The 23,245-nt window shown below is 42.3% G+C and overlaps 1 protein-coding gene across 1 annotated transcript; it reads left to right on the top strand.

The window, feature by feature from the left end:
- Positions 1 to 1,337: 1,337 nt before the first annotated feature.
- On the top strand, positions 1,338 to 22,428 carry Mex3c (mex-3 RNA binding family member C). The gene is made up of 2 exons (XM_057789184.1): positions 1,338 to 2,380; positions 19,439 to 22,428. Exons 1-2 carry the CDS (start codon positions 1,654 to 1,656, stop codon positions 20,662 to 20,664), a joined length of 1,953 nt encoding a protein of 650 aa, XP_057645167.1. The 5' UTR covers positions 1,338 to 1,653; the 3' UTR covers positions 20,665 to 22,428.
- Positions 22,429 to 23,245: the final 817 nt, after the last annotated feature.

Below are 23,245 nucleotides of genomic sequence, written 5' to 3'. Positions count from 1 at the left end.
GGCTATCAACGAGCATCCACGAAAGCGAGTTTGAACAAACAGGGAAGGTTTAATAACAGCTAGGATTCAACAGCCCTTCTGACTAGAGGAGATGGTGTTTCTGCAAAAGGCTATTTAGGCACAAAGTGGTTTGTGGAAGCCATAGCTGAGCTTTTGTACTGTTGCTGATAGGGGCCGAGAATACTACAGTGGCATTGTAACACACTTTAGGTAACTTAAGACAGAAGGGGGTTGAAGTTACATTTCAAAACTCAAGAGATTTGGAGGTTTTCGTGGCAAAATGGGCCTGAAACGTGGCCAGTGCGAAGCAAAACGAATCCATCTATGTTACAGGTGGAAAATGCAGCATCGTCAAAGATTTAGCATGGGAGGGGGCGTGTGTAAAACACCGTAATTGTATATTGCTTACATGCTGAAATGGCAATATTTGGGACGCACTGAAATGGGTTTTCTATTAAAGCTGTTTCTTTCTACTTTAACGGGGCCACTAGAAACTTAGGATTCCGTTGTTGCTCGAGGTCTCTCGCTGGAACCACGCGGGAAGTTAAGGCAAACCTGGAAAGGCCTAACTGGAACTCAAGGGGGAAGAGCATCCAGCAGGACACACTCAACTAATTTCCTTTCAAAAGCCCCGAGGACTTATAAACTCAGCTGCCCAGGCCCGACCTTAAGGAAGTAGCGCCGTTGGGGAAGCTCGGCCGGCCGGGCGTGGGCGGCCACCCCGAGGGAGGAGCAGTCCCGGAGAGAAGCAGAGAAGGCCCCGGAGCCACGCGGCTCAGGAAGCCACCCCCGCGAGTGGCTAGGACACTCCGGCCCCGCCCCCGACGGCAGTCGCTTCCGCACAGCGACCCACGCCTGCAGCCCCAGAGCCGGGCTTCTCCCCCAGCGCCTTCCCGAACACGGCCCCGGGACCGGCACAGAGCGGGGAGAATAACCCAAGTGTGCGCTAAGACCGCGCGCGCCTGCGCAGACCCCACTCGGCGCCCTCTCCTCCTCCGTTCCCGCGCCTTCCTCCCGCCTCTTTCCCCGGGCACCTCGCTACGTCACAAAGAGTGACGTACCCATCGAGCAATCACAGTCGCTTCCCCCGCGAGCCCTGGGCAAGAGGAGGGCGGGGCGTGGGGAGGGGGACGGAAAGAGCCGGCTTCGAGGACGGGCTCGTTGTCGTCATCCAATCAGAGCGGTCTGGGGCGCGGCGGGGCGGGGCCCGAGAAGAGGGCGGGGGTGGGGCCGAGGGAAAGGAACTAGAAGGCTGCGGGACGAGAGGGCGGGCTCCCGGAGATTAAAAGCAGCCAATCAGAGCGCGCCGGCTTCCTTCGGAGAACGGCGTGGGGCGTCGCCACCGCCGCCGCGCGCGCCGGGGGCTGGTTAAGGCCATGAAACAAAAGAAACCCTGAGAGGGGAGCCGCCGCCGTCCCCACCCACCCACCTAGTTACCTACCTCGGCTCCGGCCCCGGCCCCGCCACCCCGCCCTCGCGCGCTCCGGTGGCCCTGGCGCTCCTCAGCCCGGGGCGCGGGCACCGCCGCCGCCTCCCCCGAGGAAAGGTGTTTGCGCGCTGAGCAGGGCCCGGGCCCCGTCCGCCATGGGGCCCGCCGCCCGCCGCGCCTGACGCGCCCGCCGCCGCCGCCGCCATTGACAGCGCGCCGTCGCGATGCCGAGCGGCAGCTCCGCGGCCCTGGCCCTGGCGGCGGCCCCGGCCCCCCTGCCGCAGCCGCCTCCGCTGCCGCCGCCCGCGGGAGGCCCGGAGCTCGAGGGGGACGGGCTGCTGCTAAGGGAACGCCTGGCCGCGCTCGGCCTCGACGACCCCAGCCCGGCGGAGCCCGGCGCCCCGGCGCTCAGGGCCGCGGCGGTGGCGGCGGCGCAGTGCCAGGCCCGGCGGGCGGCCGCGCTGGCTCCGGAGGAGTCCGCTCCGCCCGGCCGCCCGGCGACCTCCGAGACGGCGGAGCTGGAGCTGGAGGAGGACGAGGAGGAGGGGGAGGAAGCGGAGCTGGACGGAGACCTGCTGGAGGAGGAGGAGCTGGAGGAGGCTGAGGAGGAGGACCGGCCGTCGCTGCTGCTGCTATCGCCGCCCGCGGCCACCGCCTCCCAGACCCAGGCGATCCCGGGCGGGCCCCTGGGGTCGGTGCTGTTGCCGCCCGCGGGGTTCGATGCCCGGGAGGCGGCGGCCGCGGCGGCGGGGGTGCTGTACGGAGGGGACGATGCCCAGGGCATGATGGCGGCGATGCTGTCCCACGCCTACGGCCCCGGCGGTGGCGGGGCCGCCGCTGCCGCGCTGAACGGGGAGCAAGCGGCCCTGCTGCGGAGGAAGAGCGTCAACACCACCGAGTGCGTCCCGGTGCCCAGTTCCGAACACGTCGCCGAGATTGTCGGACGCCAGGGTGAGTGCGCCGAGGTTCCTCTGGGCACGGCCCTGGGCGTGGGTGGGAGAGGAAAAAGACGGGCGTGCGGCGGAAGAGCGAGCCCGAAGGGTCCCCCCGGGTCCACCGAGAAGGGGCCTGGGAGGGAGCGCGGGGTCGCCGAGGAGGGGATGGGTCACCTTGGCAAAAACCCACGCCTGTCGGCCGCTTCAGCCTGATAAAGAAGTGTTAAGTTTCCCGGGCCGCCCAGCCTAGTAGTCTTTACTCGGTGTCTTCGTGGAATCCCAGGCTGGCATGGCACCAGAAACCTCAGTACGGTGGTAAGAGGTCAGGTCAGAAGTTGTAGGTACGGTACGGTTTCCCGAAAGCTTCGAGGTGGCAAGGGTGTGTAGCCGCGTGGCCGGTAAGAATGGCCATCCTTGCCTCGACCAGCTTGTGCAAATGAGAGCGGACCGACATGGAGGCTGCGTGTCCAAGGACCTACTCGGGAGGGAAGCGATGTTCAGGCGGCCGCATCGCCGCCTCCCTCCTCCGCTATTCAGAAACTTGGCTTTAGGAGAGCACCCCAACTCTGTTGGTCTTAGGTACTCGGTGGACACTTTTCTCAAAAAGGGGGGACTATCAGTCTCTTAGAACACATTAGCTTGTACGATGAAGGGAAAGCTGGGCAGTTAGGTAATTAAAGAACTTTATGCATTTGTGCAGTTTTCGACCAGTTTTCTTCTTCACTTGCCAGCACACCCGTTCTGCAGACAGACTCCTCCCACATTGTTCAGACAAAGGACCTATGTCTCACATTCCAGGAGTAGGTTTGTGAAGGTGGGGGAAGGGGATGCGCAGAGTACCTCTGTAGCCGACATTTTTAGGGAAGGTTCTGTATGCTGGAGTGCAGCTTGTGCCTCTTTTACAAGGGGTCATACTACCTGCTGCTGCCGTGATACAACGTGGTGCAGCCTGGTGGAGACGTGCCTCTGGCTGAGGTCAGAGAGAGGATGGTTCTGCTGCTTGATGATCTCATTTTCCCAAGTGGTTCTAAAGTACACATAAATAAGAGATTGTCGAAACGGTGACTTCACGCGTAAGAGACGGCTTACTTCTTTGCTGGGATTTTGGTAAGAAAAGCTTTTGTGATATCTGGACATCAAATAGCTTATGAAATAAGATTGTCTAATCAGTTTCACATGCCTCACTCGCCAGTTGCAGGAACTGGTCAGGGTAACAGGCAATGAGAAAACTTTTCTGCGCATGAAATAAAAACGCATTTTATTTATAGATACAGAATGTGATGGCTTTTCGTTTAAAATCATTGCTTGATTTTGCCCGATAATAAGTTTATGATAATGAAAATTTGCGGCTGATTCAGACTTTCTGCTTTTCATTAGAAACTAACAATTCAGAAGAATGGCTCTAAAGTACTGAGACCGTAGGCAAATGACACACATGAGAAACATGACCCTTAGTTTAGAAAACAAAGATGCAAGTATTCGACATGTAAGGAAACAGGAAGGGTAGTACCTGCTGGATGGTGATGAGAAAATCGCCCAAATTTTGTTAGCAATTAGGATCTGGTAAAGTGGAGTGATGGAAGGGGCCTGGGAAGTGATTGTTTAAGCTGTGGAATATAGAGATTTGAATGGCATACCGGGAAAACACCTCAACACAACTTAATTTGGTGTTCATGTGCTTGTCTGAGGTAGCAAAGAAAAAACATTTGCTTGCTAGTTTTACCACATGACAATAATATATCTTGGTAAGTTTAGTTTAACATGAGCTTTCGTTCTTTACATCTGTAAGCACCTTAAATGTAAACTGGCACTACTTATACAAATTTAAGTAGCACGTTTTAATTTTGTGCTATTACATGATAACTGCCTTAGTTTTCCTTCTTAGGGCTGTGCTTATTGGCTAATAAGGAAATATGACTTAGAACATGGAGACAGATTGCTGACTGTTCTTGCACTTACTATTCCCAGAGTTGACGGTACTATTAAAAGTATGTCATCTTCCTCTATCTTATCTTAAGGGCAGAAAGTCTTGCCCTTTTCCTGTTTTGCACCATTCAGCTAGTGGATCATTGACCCCTTTACCACCCACACACCCCAATAGCATGGTAATAAAACTTGTATTTGCTCTCTCCTATAGAAAACTAAGTAGCTTTTAATATTCATATCCTTTTACTGTGAGAAACTTTCTCCTTGTGAGAGTACCTGTCCCGAGTGAATTTTTTTTAAAAAATGAGATTTAAAAAAAAAAAAAAATGATAAATCACTTTGAGTTTTTTGTTTACTTTGGAAGAGCTAAGTGTCATCCTTAAGAATTAGGCATTCCTGCCATCTTATTCATTACCTGAAGTCATAATTTTCTATTTGACATCTCTTAATTGGTTTTGGAAATAATTATGTCACATGGAGACATTTATAACTTCGGCTCTGAAGCAAAGAGTATAGTATAGGATAAATGGGATTCTGAGCCGTACATAACTAGCAGCACTTGCAAATAGCCCTTAGTTCCATACATTGCATTTACTTTGTTTTTGTTAGTGATAGGTTTTAATCATATAATCTGGCTGCTGGGCTCACAAACATGTGCCTCTACACCTATCCCCCCGACCAATTTGTTGTTGTTTTTATGTTTATGAGTGTTTTGCCTTTGTGTGTATATGAGGACCACATGTGTGTCTGGTGCCCAAAGAGGTTAGAAGAGGGTATAGGGTCCTTGGAACTGGAGTTAAAGATGATTATAGGCCGCCATATGGTGCTGGGAACTGAACCCAGCTCTTTTGCAACTGAGTGCTCTTAACTGTTGAACCATCTCTCCAAACCCAAGACTGTTTCTTTTTTAATGATATGTCTGTATATGTACGTGAGAGCAAGTGCTTGCAGAGACTAGAGTCAGATCTCCCTGGAGTTGGAGCCCCAACCACCAGGCGTGGGTGCTGAGAACTGAACTGGAGAGTCCTCTAAAAGAACAGTATGTGCTCTTAACCACTGAGCCATCTCCTTTTATCCCTCTTCTCCCCAGACCACTTATAAATGGCAGAGCATTTGACCTCCTATCTTAGTTTATGGCCTTTGTACATATTAAGTTGGTCTTGTTACTATTATGTTTTTTAAGTGTTGCATTTTGTGAAATTAATACTACTATTAATATTGTACTTAAATTTATTATATCCAGTAAATTATGTTAAAATAAGAAATTCAGAACTGGAAAGGTATATTAATAATAAAAAATTTTTAAATATAGACATCAAAGTAGCTCTAAAGCTGAGAAGATGGCTCAGTAGGTCAAATACTCCACAGCATGAAGTTGTGACTCAGATCCCTAGCACCACATAAAAAGCTGGACCTGGTGCCTTGTAGCTAGAATCCCAGCTCTGTAAGACTGACAGGACAACTTGCTCACCAACAAGTCTGACCAATCACCAGACTCCAGGTTCAGCAAAAGACCCTGTATCAAACAAGGTGGAAAACTATAAAGGAAGACATGAGATATAAACCTCCAGCCTCCATGTGGGCATTTGTGGTCATGCACAGATATACACATACTAAAATATTATAAAATCTAGTTTTATAAATACAGAATACCTCTGTTTTAAGTGTGGTGCCTGCAAGACATTAATAATGGTTGACAGGTTTGTTTGAAGTCAACTGGTTTTATTCTAGTTTCTGCAGTTGTTATTCTCCAGTAAGGGTAAATTATAATAGAACTCTAGATTCTTTTTTGGTTTTCAAGACAGGGTTTCCCTGTATAGCCCTAGCTGTCCTGGAACTCATTTTGTAGACCAGGGTGCCTTGAACTCAGAGATCTCTCTGCCCTGCCTCCCAAGTGCTGGGATTAAGGACATACATCACCACTGCCTAGTTTGGATCCATTTTCCTACACCATCAATATTAAATGCTGTAAATTGAGCTTAAGATCAGTGTTCATTTTGAGCTACTTTTAACAATGACTTTAATTCTTATTATATGTTCTTTAACCTTATAGGTCTAGAAAAGTTTTTTTTTTTTTTTTTTTTTTTTTTTTTGGTTTTTCGAGACAGGGTTTCTCTGTGGTTTTGGAGCCTGTCCTGGAACTAGCTCTTGTAGACCAGGCTGGTCTCGAACTCACAGAGATCCGCCTGCCTCTGCCTCCCAAGTGCTGGGATTAAAGGCGTGCGCCACCATCGCCCGGCTAGAAAAGTCATTTTTAATTGTACACTCTTAACAAATTTTGTGACCCAAATATACAATTTATACATGGTAATGTATAAATAATGTATGCTAAAATAATGTACACCATACAAAAATTTTAACTAGTAAAGTAAAATGAAAATGAGTTCTTTGTTTTTATCTGTTTACTGGTATTCTTATACCCTAGATGTCACTAAGTTAGACCACTTAAAAAATTCCCTCATTGATTGGATTATTTTGTTACCGCTGATCTCCAGTGACAGAGTGTATTAGTGTGTGGAGGAGACTTCCTATTGTTCCAAATTTTTGTCAGTAGTGTTTGATCAAGAGAAATAGGTTTCCATCCAATCCATCCAAAAGTATTTCGCTAAAGAATTTCAGAACAGCACTGAAATCATAGTATCTTCCCATGTATATAGTGCTGGAAAAAGGAGTAAGTCCAGGCTTGCCTCAAATCAAACTCCAGATCTCTGCTCCCTGCCTTATGAGTGCTGGGATTACAGGCATATTATCACACCCAGCTAGTAATTTTCTAGTACTAGAATTACCAAACCCAACTAAATTAAATATATGTATATCATAATAGTTTGAATAGTTGTCTGTGACCAATTTTGAGAATTTTATGTTATTCTTCAATAACTAGAATATCTCATGCCAGTGTTTGAATTAGGGCTGTTGAGTATGGTTATTGTATGATTATTGCCTTTGTCTAGTAATCAGAAGACTACAAATCATTGCATGTAAGGAAAGCCTTATTTGACCAAACATAGTAGCATGAACTAGTAAGACTTAGCTTTAAAATAATAGAGAATTTGTTACAGTGCGGTTAAAATTAGGAACAAAGGATTTAGTCATGAACATTGTTCCCTCTATACCACTGTTCACCTTTGCCTTTTCCTCATCGCTGTTACCAGTAACTGGGACAAATCATTTTCTTTAAGCCTCTGTTTTATCTCTTTGGAGAAAACCTATTCCATGTTCTGTTGTGACTTCCCCAAAACCTGTGAGGGTAAAGTTTAAGATATCACCATGTAAACTCAGTGTGCAATTTAAAGTACAGGATAATAAATTCTATAACGAGTAAGGTAAAATTAATAAACTTTTAGCTATAAGTATCTCTATATTGCCCGGGCTGACCTTGAACTACTGGGAACGTGCCAGCTATGCCCTACTTATAAAATTTTTGTAGTTAATAAGTTTCTTTTACATTCTATACAAATTCTGGATGAAATCTAAAATTGTCATTTTAGTGTTTTACCTAATCTTTGAAGTTTGTAATATGTACTTCTAGCAAAGAGTAAGCTAGACGAAGAGAATCTTTTACAGATAGCTGGTTCCACTTTGTTTTATTTTGGTTTACTAGTGGTGCTGGAGAGACAACCCAGGAATTCACAAATGCTAGATAAGTTCTTTACCACTGAACTACATCTCTACTCCGGTAATTCTGAGAATCCTATTAACATTTTCTAAAGGGGCTAAACGTGTAAGATCTAGTAAGGAAAACTATGTTTCCTGTCTAATTGACATCTTCTGGCAACTGTAACAGCTTTAATAAAAGGCCATATGTAACTTTTTTCATTAAATATTTGAACTTCTTTAACACACTTAAGGGTGAATTTTAGAATCGCTGATTTGGGAGTGGAAAGATGGCTCAGCAGATAAAAGTACTTGCTGCTATAATGAGGACCAGGGTGAAAATCCTAGCACCCACATTGAACAACTCACAAATACCTGTGATTCCAGCTCCTAGACATCCTTCTGCCCCCCTTTAACATGAATGTGTGTATATGCTCACACGTAAATAATAAAAAAAAACTTCTAAAAAAATTACCAGTTACCAGTTTATAACTTTGAGCAGTTTGAGGGGGGTGTCGTTTCTTTTTTTAAACTTTAGATAATTCTAAGTTGTTTTCTTAATGTGTAAAACTAGATGATATCATAGAGCCCATAACCTCAACTTTGTCCAAAAGAGCCCCTAAATCATGTAGAAGTAAATTACCAGTTAGATTGACTGCACATTTTGTCCTGACTTTGCAGTTTGAAATACCTTAACATTTTTACAACCTGGTAGGTGTCTCTAGGAGTTAGGGATGTGTGAGTGTGTGTGTGTGCACATGTATGCAGAAGCCACAGAAGGATCTTAGGTGTCTTCTCCTGTCGGCTCTTCATTTTTATAAGACAGTCTTCTACTGAGCCTGAAGCTCCCTGTTTTGGTTAGAATGGCTCACTTAAGAGTAAGCTCCTGGGATCCACCTGGCTCCACTCCACAGCACTGAGTTATGTGCACAGGCTATCATACCTGACTTTTGTGGATGCTGGGGATTTGACTTCAGTTCCTCTTACAGGTGGATCTCTTCACGCGCAGACCCTCTTAGGACTTGTTTACCAGACTTTGAAAATAAAATGCTGAAATTGAGTTCTTACATGTGAATGGAGCTTTTGATATACAATCAAATGACATGACTCCCCTTGTTAATTGTACAATACTATGAAACATGTGAAAGAGTGTTGTTTTTAGAGGAAAAGAGTATGAAACTTTTAAGACAGTTTGAGATCTAACATAGCTGAGACATCCCTTAAGTTCTTTCCCACCTTCCCTAAAACGCTCTACTGTGAAGAATAAGTGAAAATGTGTCTAGAAGAGAGGTTTTCGAAGCTGGAGTGCTCTCTAAATCATTATTAAAGCCAGTTCCAGTCTCTCTGTTATTAGCTGAGTTTACTCGGGGTGAGAAATAATGGAGGAATGCTGAATGGTTCTAAATGCCAAAACAGGAGTTATGATTAGTTTCAAGAGGGAAGGGTGGTGGGAATGACCCCAAGGCCTTGGGCGTGACAAGCATATGCTTTACCATATAGCTATATAATCCATCCCAGTCAGCTTTTATTTTTTGGAAGCGGGGGGGGGGGGGGGGGGGAGGCATGGTTTCGAGACGGTTTCTCTGTAGCTTTGGGGCCTGTCCTGGAACTCACTCTGTAGGCCAGGCTGGCCTCGAACTCACAGAGATCCACCTGCCTCTGCCTCCCGAGTGCTGGGATTAAAGGTGTGCACTGTCCCCTCCCCCAGTAAGCTTTTTAAATATGATATTTTGTTTAATTTTCCTTGCAACTAAATGAGGAAACTATCTTTAATACTACTAGTTCCTCTCACACAACAAAGAGGTAGATAGAGACTTAATGACTTTAAGTTCATTGATTCATGATAGCTTGTCCACACATTCTTCCATTTTCAATCTTCACTAACTCTTGAAGAAAGACAGCATGCACACGTGAAGTGTGGTTGGTATCTGATTGTCCCGGTCTTTTTAGACTTTAGAAAATGATGAAGGTATTTCATTTCCTATAGTAAGAATTTGATGCAAAACGAAAGCATTATTGGGAATTTTGTTGCTTGTATTTTTGGTGTAGAAGGTCCTTTTTCTGTGTTGCTTTCATTGGTTGAATAAAGAAACTGCCTTCGCCTTTTGATAGGGCAGAACTTAGGTAGGCAGAGAAGACAGAACTGAATTCTGGGAGAAAGAAAGAAACAGAGGGAGAGAGCCACCATGGAGCTGCCAGGTCACACGTGCTTAATCTTTCCCGGTAAGCCACGACCTCGTGGTGACATAAAAATTATTAGAAATGGGTTAAATCAAGATGTGAGAGTTAGCCAGTAAGAGGCTAGAGATAATGGGCCAGACACTGATTTAATTAATACAATTTCTGTGTGGTTATTTCAGGTGTAAGCTAGCTGGACGGGATGAACAAAGGGCCTGCAATCCTGTTACATATTTTCTTTGAACTAGACTGTAAATTATTTCAGTGTGGTAGCTATGATACTGAGTTAATTCATTGTTTGTGTGGGTTGTGTTTCGTGTTAGTGAACTTCCTTGTAAAGGCCAAAGGTCAGCCATGGATACTATTCCTCAGGAACATTAACTTTGGTTTGGTTTGACTTTGAAGATACATTTTTATATTTTTTATTATTGTGTGTGTGTGTCTGTCTGTGTGCCTGTGTGTATATCTGCTAAGGCTGGAAGAATATCAAATCCCATGGAAGTAGAATTACAGTTAGTTATAAATGCCTAATATGAGTGCTAGGAAACACTAGGGTCCTCTGGGACAGCTGCAAGACACTCTTAATCGTGGTCCTAGCTCTTCAGTCCCCCACCTTGTTTTTTGATCCCATCTCTCTCATTGGCCTGGAGCTTGCTGTTGAGATGGCTGGCTGAACAGCAGCCTCTAGGTATCTGTGTCTGAGATTCCAAGTACACACCAACACGTCTGGCTTTTTATGTAGGTGTTGAGGACTGAGCTTAGTTCTCTTGTTTGCACCACAAGCACTTTACCATAGCTGTCTTCCCACCCGTTTGTAAAATTTACTTATTGTCATAAGACCATATACACAGTTTCTACTTGTCAAAGTTCCATTGTGTTCATTGCAGGGAGAAAGTTTGGTGTGTGTGCAAGGCAGGTATCCTAAGTTATTTAAGAAAGGATATGTACAGAAATGGAACAGCACACGTTTATAGGAGATGAGAGGGTGAAAAGAATTAGTTTTTACCATTTAATGTTAGGAGGAAAATGAATTTACATTAAGACTGAGGAGTTGCTCAAGTTTAACCCTCTTCACATTTTTATTAAATAATGTATGCATAATTTCCTAGTATTTGTAGATTTTCAGAAATGAAAATGGGCATGGTTCTGAGGTTTGTTTTTAAGGGATAAGTTTTCTTAAATCACTGTATACATACACTAATTTATTAAATAATTGGAAAATACAGTAAGTGTAATTTCTACAAAACAAACTCATCTTTCCTTTTTTAAAAATTCAGGAACACCATATACACAAGATACCAGAATGCAAATAGTTCTACCAGGCCTGTCTTGCATAGTATCATTTTCTCCTTTTTTCTGCTGCTTATTGTGATGATAACTTTTCATTCCAGATACGTCTTCCCCTCGGGTTCTGTAACTAATTGTCTTCCCCCAAATCTTTTGTCCATGTAAGATTAAGTCTCTTATCTGACACTGAAAACTTCTCCCTCTTCATTTTAGTCACCTGAAGCTCTCAGTGCTGAACTAGCTGTAAGTCTCCACTGTGCTCCTGCTTTTGCACTTCCTCTCTTGGCAAAACCACTTTCTTCAAGCCTGTTTTCAGACTGTCTTTGAAGTTGACGTACGTGTGTGTGTGTGTGTGTGTGTGTGTGTGTGTGTGTGTGTGTGTGTGTTGAGGTCAGAGGTCAATGAAGGTTTTTGTCTTCAGTTGCTCTCTCCCTTATCTTTTGCAACAGACAAGATCTCTCAGTGAACCTGGAGTCACGGATAGTCTAGATTAGCTTGCTGGCTAGCCTCAGGGGTACTGCTGAGGTTCTTGTGCATGTGTAGCAAGCTCTTCACCATCTACCTCCTGGGCCCTTGAAGCCTTCTTTCATGTGTTTTAACAAAATAAAACTGATCTCCTTCTGTGTGTTCCCCCACTGTTTTGTAAGCCTCTGTTTATTAAAGCAACTATTGTATCCCTTAGGATATGAGCTCCTTGAAGTCAGAAATGACCAAGTTTCTCATACTATTGGAAATAGGCCCTATACTTTAGGGGGAGTTTAACATTTGAATTGATAAACACAGCATTAAACTGAACTAAAGTTCAGGATTAATAATAGGTTCTTAGAGCCCAAGAATTGGTTTAGCCAGGAACACTTTGGCACAGATCCAAAGAAGAGCTTTTGTTTATCTCCCATTGCTACTTACCTATATAGAGTCATCTTATCAATAGTTAACTTATAGTATGCTTCTTTTCTTCCTATTTGATTAATACACTATTCCTTCAGTGTTTTATTAATCTCCCAACTTCTCCCTGGCCAGTAGAGACCATTTGATTAGTTGGAAGAAAGGAAGGGGTACTATAATTAGCAGAGTAACCCCACACACATCCAAAGGTTTTTAACCCTAACTGACCATCACCACCGAAGACAATTGTTTACTTCACTTGGTGTGTAGCAAATAAACTTAAGGACATGGACTTAGCTGAGTGAAGGGTGTCTGCAATTACCTAACACCACAGCGACTTAAGGACTTTTTTTTTCTTTTGTGGCTGTATAATCATTGTCATTACTTTAGTTTGCAACTTTATTGTCTCCATTTCTTTATGTCCGAAATCTGGATGTGGTGTTTCAGGTCCTGCTGGGCTGAAGTAGGGTGTTTAGCCAGGAGTAAAGTATCCTCATCATGGAGTGCATGTCTTCTCCTTCCTAAGTTTACAGGTTGCTGGCAGAATTTAGCTGGAAAATGGGGGTCTCTATTTTATTTCCAGGTTTCTGTTCCAGAAGCCACTACAGTGCTTGGCATGGATACCATAGGCAGTTCACAGTGCGGATAGTTTGCTTTCTTCCAGATAATTTGTAATTCTAACTTCCTTCTCTAAGACAAGCTGAAAAAAAAAAAACTTTTTTAAAAGAACTAAAGATTAGGTGAGAACCTTCCTGGTAATCAGAACAATCTCTATTTAAAAGTAAATTGAGCTGGACTGGTGTCTGGTTTGGCAGTGCAAGCCTTTAATCCCAGCATTCTGAAAACAGATTAGTGGATCCCTGTGTGTTCTAGACCAGTCTGGTCTATATAGTTAGTTCCAGGACAGTCCTTGGTATCTAAAAAGAGAGGGAGAGGGAGGGAGGGAAGGAGGAAGGGAAGGAGGGAGGGAGGGAGGGAGGGAGGGCGGAAGGAGAGAGAGGAGAGAGACTTATTTAAGGCATAATTGCATTTATAAAATCTCTTTCCAAGAGTACCTAAATTTGTATTTAAATTGGGCCAGAAGTTTCTTTTGTTAAGATAGGGTCTCACTGTGTGCTCTACTGACTGCCCTGGAACTTGTTATGTAGTCGAAGCTTGCCTCAAACTCAACAAATCCACCTACTTCTAAAATGTTAGGATTAAAGGCATGCAGCACTACATCTGGCCTTGGGCCAGGAATGTTGAAGCTGAGGGTCATCATAAATTCTATCTGCCAGCACAGCATGTGGCACACATCTGTCTAAGCACTCCAGAGTCTGAGTTTGAGGCTAGGCTTGGCTGTGTACTAGAATGCTCCATCAGAAACAAAACTTATGCTTACTACACTGATTACAAATGCATTGAATCTAGTTGTGAGTTGGTTTATATGGCCATAGAGCAGAACTACAATGTCTGTTTGATCTGGAAAGTTCCATCTGCAAATGGGATCTTGAACCTTGCTCCTCTCAGTGATTCCTTCCACTTCACACCAATTCTTTTGTTAGCAAGTATATCTTATATTTTTTGGAACTAGAAGGTGGTCTTCAAAATAATCAAATCTGGAGGCCTTATGTTTTAATGATGGTAACCCATGACAAAAAATATTTTACATTGCAGCCCATTGTACACGTGTTCCACAGAAACATTGGGAGCACACAAAAGTCATGGTTTTATTGGTTAGTTTTAAATGCTACCTGCAACACAACAAAATTGATTAATGCAACTCACAGTTTGGTCAACTCCAATCCCAACAACAGAGAGCTGCCTTTCTTTGGTAGAGGTCTCTTAACCTTGAGAAGTGTGAGATACAATGTAGAATGTTTTGCTCTAACAAGGAGGGAGGAGACAAGTTGTGGCTGAAGTTGGAGGGTTTTAGCCTGAAACCGCCCTAGCAACAATGATAGAAAGGGGGAAAGCGTTCATGTGCTAACAAAGTAAACTAAAGACTTTATTGCAGGGAATTTACATCAAATTAAGTTGAAATTACAGCTCTGAAATTTGTTAGTACTCTAATTGTTGACCCATAAACTTCTGATCCAAGTTTCCACCCTGTAAACTACCTTCAATAAAACTTTGAAACATGCTAGTTTTATCTATAGCTATAAGAAAACAAGTAGTAGTCAGTACATTTAAGAGTGGCAAAACTGAGTTTGAGAGCCGGGCGGTGGTGGCGCACGCCTTTAATCCCAGCACTCGGGAGGCAGAGGCAGGCGGATCTCTGTGAGTTCGAGGCCAGCCTGGTCTACAAGAGCTAGTTCCAGGGCAGGAACCAAAAACTACGGAGAAACCCTGTCTCGAAAAATTAAAAAAAAAAAAAACTGAGTTTGACTGTGAGATTATGTTATCATTTATCCTGCTGATGTAACTTAAAATAATCACAGCAATGCTAGCTAAAAGTAGTAAAATATTATTCATGTATTCTAATCATATTTATTTGAGTATACAGTGAAGTCTCTCTTACCCTGTCCCTCCAAGTCAACCAATTTTATGAATACGTTATATTCTATTCTACAGCTGTCTTAGCCTCATGCTTATACAAACAATAAGTAACAAAATACTGAGAGCATCTTGCACTTACACCAGTATTACTGCAGGATTGTCTTTGCCAATGGGCATATAGGGGCACAAGATCATTTGATATACAAACTGCCCTCTGCAAATTGTCCACCGTGACCAACTAAATACGGTCTCCTCATCCCACGTGTACTGTCAGTATTATAGTGTTGCCATTGACAGCTGTAAGTGGGAAAATTCGCTTAGTTACTGCAGAAATAAGAATTTCCATCTAGCCAGGCGGTGGTGCCATACACCTTTAATCCCAGCACTTGGGGCAGCAGAGGCAGGCAGATGAATCTCCGTGAGTTCAGGGCCATCCTGGTCTGCATAGCAGAGTTCCTCCATAATTTCTTTAAAGTATCTCAATTTTCAAACAGAAATTTCAAGATTAAATACTCCAGAAAGCTCTCGCTTTTCCTCTCTATCTACAAAAAAGTTTTTAATTTGTTTCATCTCCTTAAGTTAATGTCACTTTTTGAAAACTACCTATTCAAGTAGTCCCCACCTTCACAGTATGATTGTAGAAATGATGTTGTTTGTAACTCAGCATCTTTATGCCATAGAAGCCATGTTGTGATGATTGAGGGTTCCTGCAGTCTTTGTTGAACTGCCACAGATTTAGGGAGAGAGAAGTGCTTGCTTCTGTGTTTATTGATGGTACCTTAAAGAGCTTGGTCTTGTTCCCTTTCTTTGTTTGAACTCCTCTTGCTCTGCAAAATCCAAGAACATTACCTTTGTGGGACAATGGCTTTTCTATCTCAGAAGAGATTCAAAGCTAAATTTTTTTCCACTGACTGACTACACATTAAACACCTGTTTTTTAGTACCAACCATAGTGAAATAAGTGTTATATGTACCTGTAAGCTAGAACTCACAGTTACTTAAATTACTGTGTCACTGGGTTTTTTGGGGTTTTGTTTTGTTGTTGTTGTTGGTTGGAGTGTGCTGTGCAGTGCTAAGGATTGAAGCTAAGGTCTCCTGTGTGCTGGGCAGCACTGAACCTCTAAGCCAGGCTCCCAGCCCTCGGCAGTAGTTAATTAAAAACGGGTCTTAGTTTTCTGGTTGATACTAGCAAAGAGCAAAAGGAGACAAACTTATATTCTAAAAATACTTGTATTTAATAGAAATTGCCCATGTTTTTCTGCAGGATGAACCAGGATTGCCTGTTACTGGGAACAAGGTTTTATTTTTCAATGTGTGTATTATTGTCAAGTTGGGAGCCTAGGCCCCAACTATCCCAGCCCCCAGACCTGGTCTGGACTCCAAATCCCAGCAGGCCAGATCCTGATCCCTCCCCTGGGTATTTAAATGAGCTCCCAAAAGGACACATGGTCTCCCTTTCTTCCTCCTGGTGGTCACGTTTGTATGGCTTTCCCGTTCCCCCTTGGGGCCACCCGAGAGCGCAGAACTCCATTAAACCTGGATATTTCTTGATTTGGCTTGAGGGAGCTCGCGTTAGGAAATATTTCTAACAATTATATATTCGTGTGTTCACGAGAAATGAGACAGAATCTCTTTACTAAACCTGGAGCTAGGCTCATAACCAACAAACTCCAGAGATCCTCCTGTTGCCGCCCTCCATTAGCACTGGGGTTACTAGTGCACCTGTGGTGACTTTCACATGACACTGGGATTTGAACTTAGGTCTTCATGCTTGTGCAGCAAAGGACTCTTACCCACTAAGCCATGTCTGCAGCCTAGGAAAGAGATTTTGCCTGCTGATCAAGTTGTAGCCCGGAGTGTAAACTCATTTAACTGAATTGTACTCCAAGTATAGAGTATTACCAGCTAGTGTTTTGCCTTTCAAAATTTTCTTAGGCATCTCTGTGGGTAGCATGTAGTTCAAGGGATGTGATCTCAATTCTCAGTCCCAAGCATCACCTACTATCAGGAAGATTTGACTATGTAGAGACAAGATTTGCTAATGATCATCCGGCTCATTTTACTATACAGTAAAAACAAATCTAATCCATCTTTTACTCCAAAGTAACCATCTCCCATTTGGTTTTGATATTATTAACAATAATTGATTGTAGATGTAGTCTTACCATTAGCACTTAGAAAAGTTGTCATGTTTCACAGTAATATGTTTTACTTGTGAGTTCTTGATAGATCCCACCAAACTATCTCTTCCTTTTAGTCCTACTGTAAATAGTGCTTTCAGAGAACTTGAGTCTGGGTTTTCATGGTAATGTATCTGTAGGACCCAGAGTGAAAAGGCAACCATTTCTTTGTAAGCTCTGCCGTTGTTAGAAGGAAGAACAGGACCTTGATTAAGTTGTGCTTAGGATTCAGAAGTTCCATAGTAGGTTAAGATGTTTTAAATATGCTGTAATTTATAATTTGCATGGACTCTCCCTTCAGTATGGATGATTAGCAAGCAATATGGGACCAGAAGGTGAAAATCTTGAAAGCCAGGAATTAAAGGGGATTTGGGGGTCCAAAATAACATTAAGAAAGGCCCAGTGGGGCCGGGCGGTAGTGGCCCACGCCTTTAATCCCAGCACTCGGGAGGCAGAGACAGGCGGATCTCTGTGAGTTCGAGACCAGCCTGGTCTACAAGAGCTAGTTCCAGGACAGGCTCCAAAACCACAGAGAAACCCTGTCTCAAAAAAAAAAAAAAAAAAAAAAAAAAAAAAAAAAAAAAAAAAACAAGAAAGGCCCAGTGTACTAATGCAGAAAATTAGCAACCTTCCTTTCCACAAATACTACATGGCACCCAGTAGTGTATAAGGATATTCAATTTCCCAGTGTTTTGGTAATTTAGAAGGCAGGACTATAGGAGAAAGGGGGCATCATTGAGGACCAGGTACCTAAACCAAAGCCAGATGGTTAGTAAAAGTTGAACAGTGCAGAGCTAGGACTAAAGAAGTAGAGAGTGAAGATTTTAGTCACAGAAACAAGGAAGCATGAAGGTTGAAATACACTCTAGAGTTTAAAAGAGTAGAGAGGGATAGGTGTAAGAGGAATATGATGTTAATAAGTCAGGAACCAACTGAAGCATAAGTGCTTTGTGTGCTGTGTTGTTTGGACTTCAGTGTATCAGGAACCAGTAAAATACGCTGTGCAAAGAAGTGACCATATAATCCATGCTGTATTGAGAAAGCATCATATTAATTAGAGTATATAGAATTAACTGGTGTAAGGTAAGATTGGAGACATTTGGGGTTGTAGGCATGTGGGCTCAATATTGTATATCTAATTATAAAGTCTTAGTGTTACTCAATAATGACTTGTCAAGGACAAGATAGGAAAAGAAAAAAGCCTGCCCAAATTGTGGCTTCTGACTTCAGTAGCACCACCTTCTTTACTTTTTTTGTTTTGTTTTGTTTTTCGAGGCAGGGTTTCTCTGTGGTTTTGGAGCCTGTCCTGGAACTAGCTCTTGTAGACCAGGCTGGTCTCGAACTCACAGAGATTCGCCTGCCTCTGCCTCCCAAGTACTGGAATTAAAGGCGTGTGCCACCACCGCCCGGCCCTTCTTTACTTTTTTTGAGGAAATAGTTGTATGATGCAATCATGAGAATAAATTTATTCTAGGAATATGTTTATTAATTTCTTTGAAAACTAACTCCGGAGATTTAAGCCATAGTTGTATATTTGACAGTTTTGGAGACTTGTGTAACCTGTATTTTGGCACTATAATTCTGTGATCACTCAGAAACAATTGATTTAAAGTTAAGAATTAAGAAAAATGTGTCTTCCCTGTTTTTATTTTAACTTAGGTACACTTGTAGCTTGGGACCAAAGCTTTTAGTTTGGGTTTGGAGCTGGTGTTCCTCCAGCCATTTTCCATGAGTCTTTAATAAGTTTCTCTAAATGGATCAAGAACTTTACAGCAGGCACAGAATCATTCTGCATTACTTTTTCAGTACTGCATCTTTATGGTTGTCTCCCCAGTATATTTTAAAAAAAAGCAGCTTTTTCCCACATGTCACTCATTAAATTTTTTAAATGTTTAGATTAGTTTTTAATTTACAAACTTAATTTGCCTTAGTACAGCTGTCATAAACTATAGACGCCAATAAATAATTGTTAGTTAATAAGCATAGAATTTAACTGGGATCTGAAGGGAGATAGCCACTAGCCATAAATATTGCTTTCAATTGAATTTTATAAAGATGTTGTGTTAACAAAATAATCAAGTGAAAGTCACAGAATATTTGAAAATTAAAATTCTTGAAATAATGAAAATGCCATAGATTTCTACATCACACATAGCTTAGCTCTGGCTTTGCCACTGATGTGTGAACATAAACAAGTTATATAATTTTTCTGAGTGTTAGTTTTGTTTCCTTAGTAAAATGAGGTAATAGTCCAGAACTAAAGAGTTCTAAGAGGGTTAAATAAAACACTGAGTTCAGTTAGTACCAAACAATGTTAACCATCTCAATTACATTTAATATTTTTCTTGCCACTGACATCTTTGCAAAATAGAAAATCATTAGTATTATAAAACTCAGTCTTACTGATGGTATAGTTAGCTTTGTAATAAAGAGACTCTTAAGAACTGTACACTAATGGGCATTTAGTTTGAAAAGAACGTTTCATGGTTTGCCTTTACAGTTACTTTTAAAGTAGATCCTGATTCTGAAATATTTTCTTTTAACAGGTTGTAAAATTAAAGCACTGAGAGCCAAGACAAACACGTATATCAAGACGCCTGTTCGTGGTGAAGAGCCCATTTTTGTTGTCACTGGACGGAAAGAAGATGTTGCCATGGCCAAAAGAGAAATCCTCTCGGCTGCAGAGCACTTCTCTATGATTCGTGCATCTCGAAACAAAAATGGCCCTGCGCTGGGAGGGTTATCCTGTAGTCCTAATCTGCCTGGTCAAACTACGGTCCAAGTCAGGGTCCCCTATCGTGTGGTAGGGCTAGTAGTTGGACCAAAAGGAGCAACAATTAAGAGAATTCAGCAACAGACCCACACATACATAGTAACTCCAAGCAGAGATAAGGAGCCAGTCTTTGAAGTGACAGGGATGCCTGAAAATGTTGATCGAGCACGGGAAGAAATAGAAATGCATATCGCCATGCGTACAGGAAACTACATAGAGCTCAATGAAGAAAATGATTTCCATTATAACGGTACCGACGTGAGCTTTGAAGGTGGCACTCTTGGCTCTGCATGGCTGTCTTCCAATCCAGTTCCTCCTAGCCGTGCAAGAATGATGTCCAACTATCGAAATGATAGTTCTAGTTCTCTAGGAAGTGGTTCCACTGATTCCTATTTTGGAAGCAATAGGCTGGCTGACTTTAGTCCAACGAGCCCATTTAGCACAGGAAACTTTTGGTTTGGGGATACACTACCGTCTGTAGGCTCAGAAGATCTTACAGTAGACTCTCCTGCCTTTGACTCTTTACCAACATCTGCTCAAACTATCTGGACTCCATTTGAACCAGTTAACCCACTCTCTGGCTTTGGGAGTGATCCTTCTGGTAACATGAAGACTCAGCGAAGAGGAAGTCAGCCATCCACTCCTCGTCTGTCTCCTACATTTCCTGAGAGCATAGAACACCCACTTGCTCGGAGGGTTAGGAGCGACCCACCTAGTACAGGCAACCATGTTGGCCTTCCAATATACATCCCTGCTTTTTCTAATGGTACCAATAGTTACTCCTCTTCCAATGGTGGTTCCACCTCTAGCTCACCTCCAGAATCAAGAAGAAAGCACGACTGTGTGATTTGCTTTGAGAATGAAGTTATTGCTGCCCTAGTTCCATGTGGCCACAACCTCTTCTGCATGGAATGTGCCAACAAGATCTGTGAAAAGAGAACGCCATCATGTCCAGTTTGCCAGACAGCTGTTACTCAGGCAATCCAAATTCACTCTTAACTATATATATATACATAAATACTATATCTCTATATGGACTCATAAAGGCATGGGTATCATGGTACCCCCAGAAAACTTCCTAATGAATTCTTATGACTGTTATCAGGCTTTATTGGGATTAGGCTAAAGTTGTTAGTACACTTATAAAAGGCTGCTATGGTAACACTAAACCTGAGTGGTCTCTTGTCTATTAGTTTGGTTTGAATTATTAATGCTATCTTGTAGACTCAGAGACATAGCTTGTATAAGAGTTTTTAAAGCTGAAGTTCTACTTGGCTGTGTAACCTAGGAGCAAAATGTATCCACCTGAGACTATAGCAGTGGATCCCAAAGCCTAGCCACATTAAGAGTTTCTGGAGGGTGCCTGGCATTACAGATGACTGACACTTCCAGTGCTGCCTTCTTTACACTGCCAGTTTTGACAAAACAGGTTTGTTTTTTATTTTACAACAACTTCTGCCTAATTCTGCAGGATTGCAAGTAACTTTTTAAAGCATTGTGATTACTTATTAGTAATAATAGGGCTGATGGCAGTTTACTAGATCACTGGTTATAATTTGGGACAAAAACTGCTACATTGACTTTCATCTCGCCCAGAGTGCTCAAGGCTGGTGTGTTCAGTGGATCAGGAATACAACTGTCTTGGATTGTAAATTCCTACCCATTGCCTCCCTTGGTGAATGTGGAAATAGTCACCTGCATTTTCCCATTTCAGGATGGGCTTTGGGATGCACCTATATTGGCTGAAAAATTGGAGAATGAGAACATTCCATTCATTAGTCTGATCAAGCTATTAATATTTAGACTGTAGATCAAAATGTGAAACATTTTATGTTTAATCCATATTTGTCTTGCACATTATAAATATATTTTTATTTTTTAGTAATGTAGGGGATGGGGAGGGAGATAATAATGCCCTTGGCATAATTCATGAAAGCAGCTGTGACAACCTCCAATCAGTTTACTTCATTTCAAACCTATTTCCAATCACAAAGAAAGATTTCTTTAAAACACACTTGTACATTTCACCTGTGGATGTTTTAACTTCATCCTCAGTATGTCCCCAATTTTGTTGGCATTGAAAGGACAAAACATACTGGTGGGTTTTTCTACTAATTATTTTTTTGAAGCGTTATTTTCCCAACACAAAGAGCTTTTTTTCTCAGTATAACAAAAATTGAAATCTTCTGTGTATTCAATAGCAAATAGACAAATTTTATTTTTTATTTCCACTTGAAGAGTTACATTTCGTATAAAGTTTACAAATAACGGTTTTTATTTTGATTTTTCAGTATAAAAAAGTTGCCTTGATGGCATATTATGATGTAATGCTAATTGCTTGTAGGATAGTTAATTGTCAGTATTGAAACCTAATCTCTAGCTGCCGTCTTGTAGATATGGACGAATGTCACCAAGCATGTGTTTTGTATTTTGTTGCATCGTACACTGCAACTAATAAGCCAAGGAATCGACATATATTAGGTGCGTGTACTGTTTCTAAAAACCACAAACTAAGAATGATAAATTATCAATATAGTTTAGTATTTGCTAATTTTACTACACTCTTTTGTTATGTATATGTAGGGAAGTCATAGGGATTATAAATTCAATTTGAGTAAAGTTTAAAACCATATATTTTATGATAAAGGGCCTTTAACTTAAGATGGCCAAAGCACTGATATTATATATTTGCTGTAAAGAGAATTATAAGAGTTTTATTTTTCTGATATTAAAAGTTACTTAATAAAGACTTGTTTCCATTAACTTGAATGTATTCTCCTTGGTGTTTTTTTATATAACTATTATCACTGGGGAAACTACCTAACAATATGATTTTCTTACCAAATTTTCCCGTTCTCTTATACTCTTGGTTGTAGTGTCATGAGAGAGAGAGAGAGAGAGAGAGAGAGAGAGAGAGAGAGGAGAGAGAGAGAGCCCATCAGCTAGTGTTTGCATGCACACATACATGCTCCTGGTATTAAATATGCCATTTCTAGTCTACATTTACCTCTTCTGGTCATTGTCTACCTTACTTTATAAGAGGGGGGCTCTTATTCAACCTGGAGCTCTGATTCTGGTAGACTGGCTGGCCATGGAGCTCCAGGGATCTGCCTGTCTGGGCCTACTGCATTCCACCCCAGAACTGGTATTGTGAATACGGGCTGTTGCTCATGGCTTTCACATGGGGTCTTCATTCTTGCACAGCCCAGCCCTTCACCAGCTGGTCATCTCCCCAGCCTGAAAGTTCAGGTTTTAAATTTTTTATTAAAACTACCTTCTGAAAGACCATAAATGGTTGACAGAAATATTAAACTATTTCCAATCAGAGTCAATTTTTTGCCATTTGGTTAAAAAGAATAAAGGAATCTGTAAAGTTGATTTAAAGTAATTAAATTCTACTCAATCTGCAGAGGTTTAACCCCACCATAGCAAGTCTCTTCATTGTAGGGTTTTGACGGAGACTGCTGGAAGACTAGAGTGTGTAGATTGATGGGCAAGAACAGACTGTATAAGAATAGAGGCTTTTCGTGCCAGGGTTAGTTTAACTGGTTAGAACCAGTGTCGGCAAAACTGATGAGTA

The sequence above is a fragment of the Chionomys nivalis genome, chromosome 14 (assembly GCF_950005125.1).
Source record: "Chionomys nivalis chromosome 14, mChiNiv1.1, whole genome shotgun sequence".
NCBI classification, from domain to species: domain Eukaryota; kingdom Metazoa; phylum Chordata; class Mammalia; order Rodentia; family Cricetidae; genus Chionomys; species Chionomys nivalis.
Note: the sequence above shows the minus strand (reverse complement) of the source record. Positions and strands in the feature narration are given on the sequence as shown.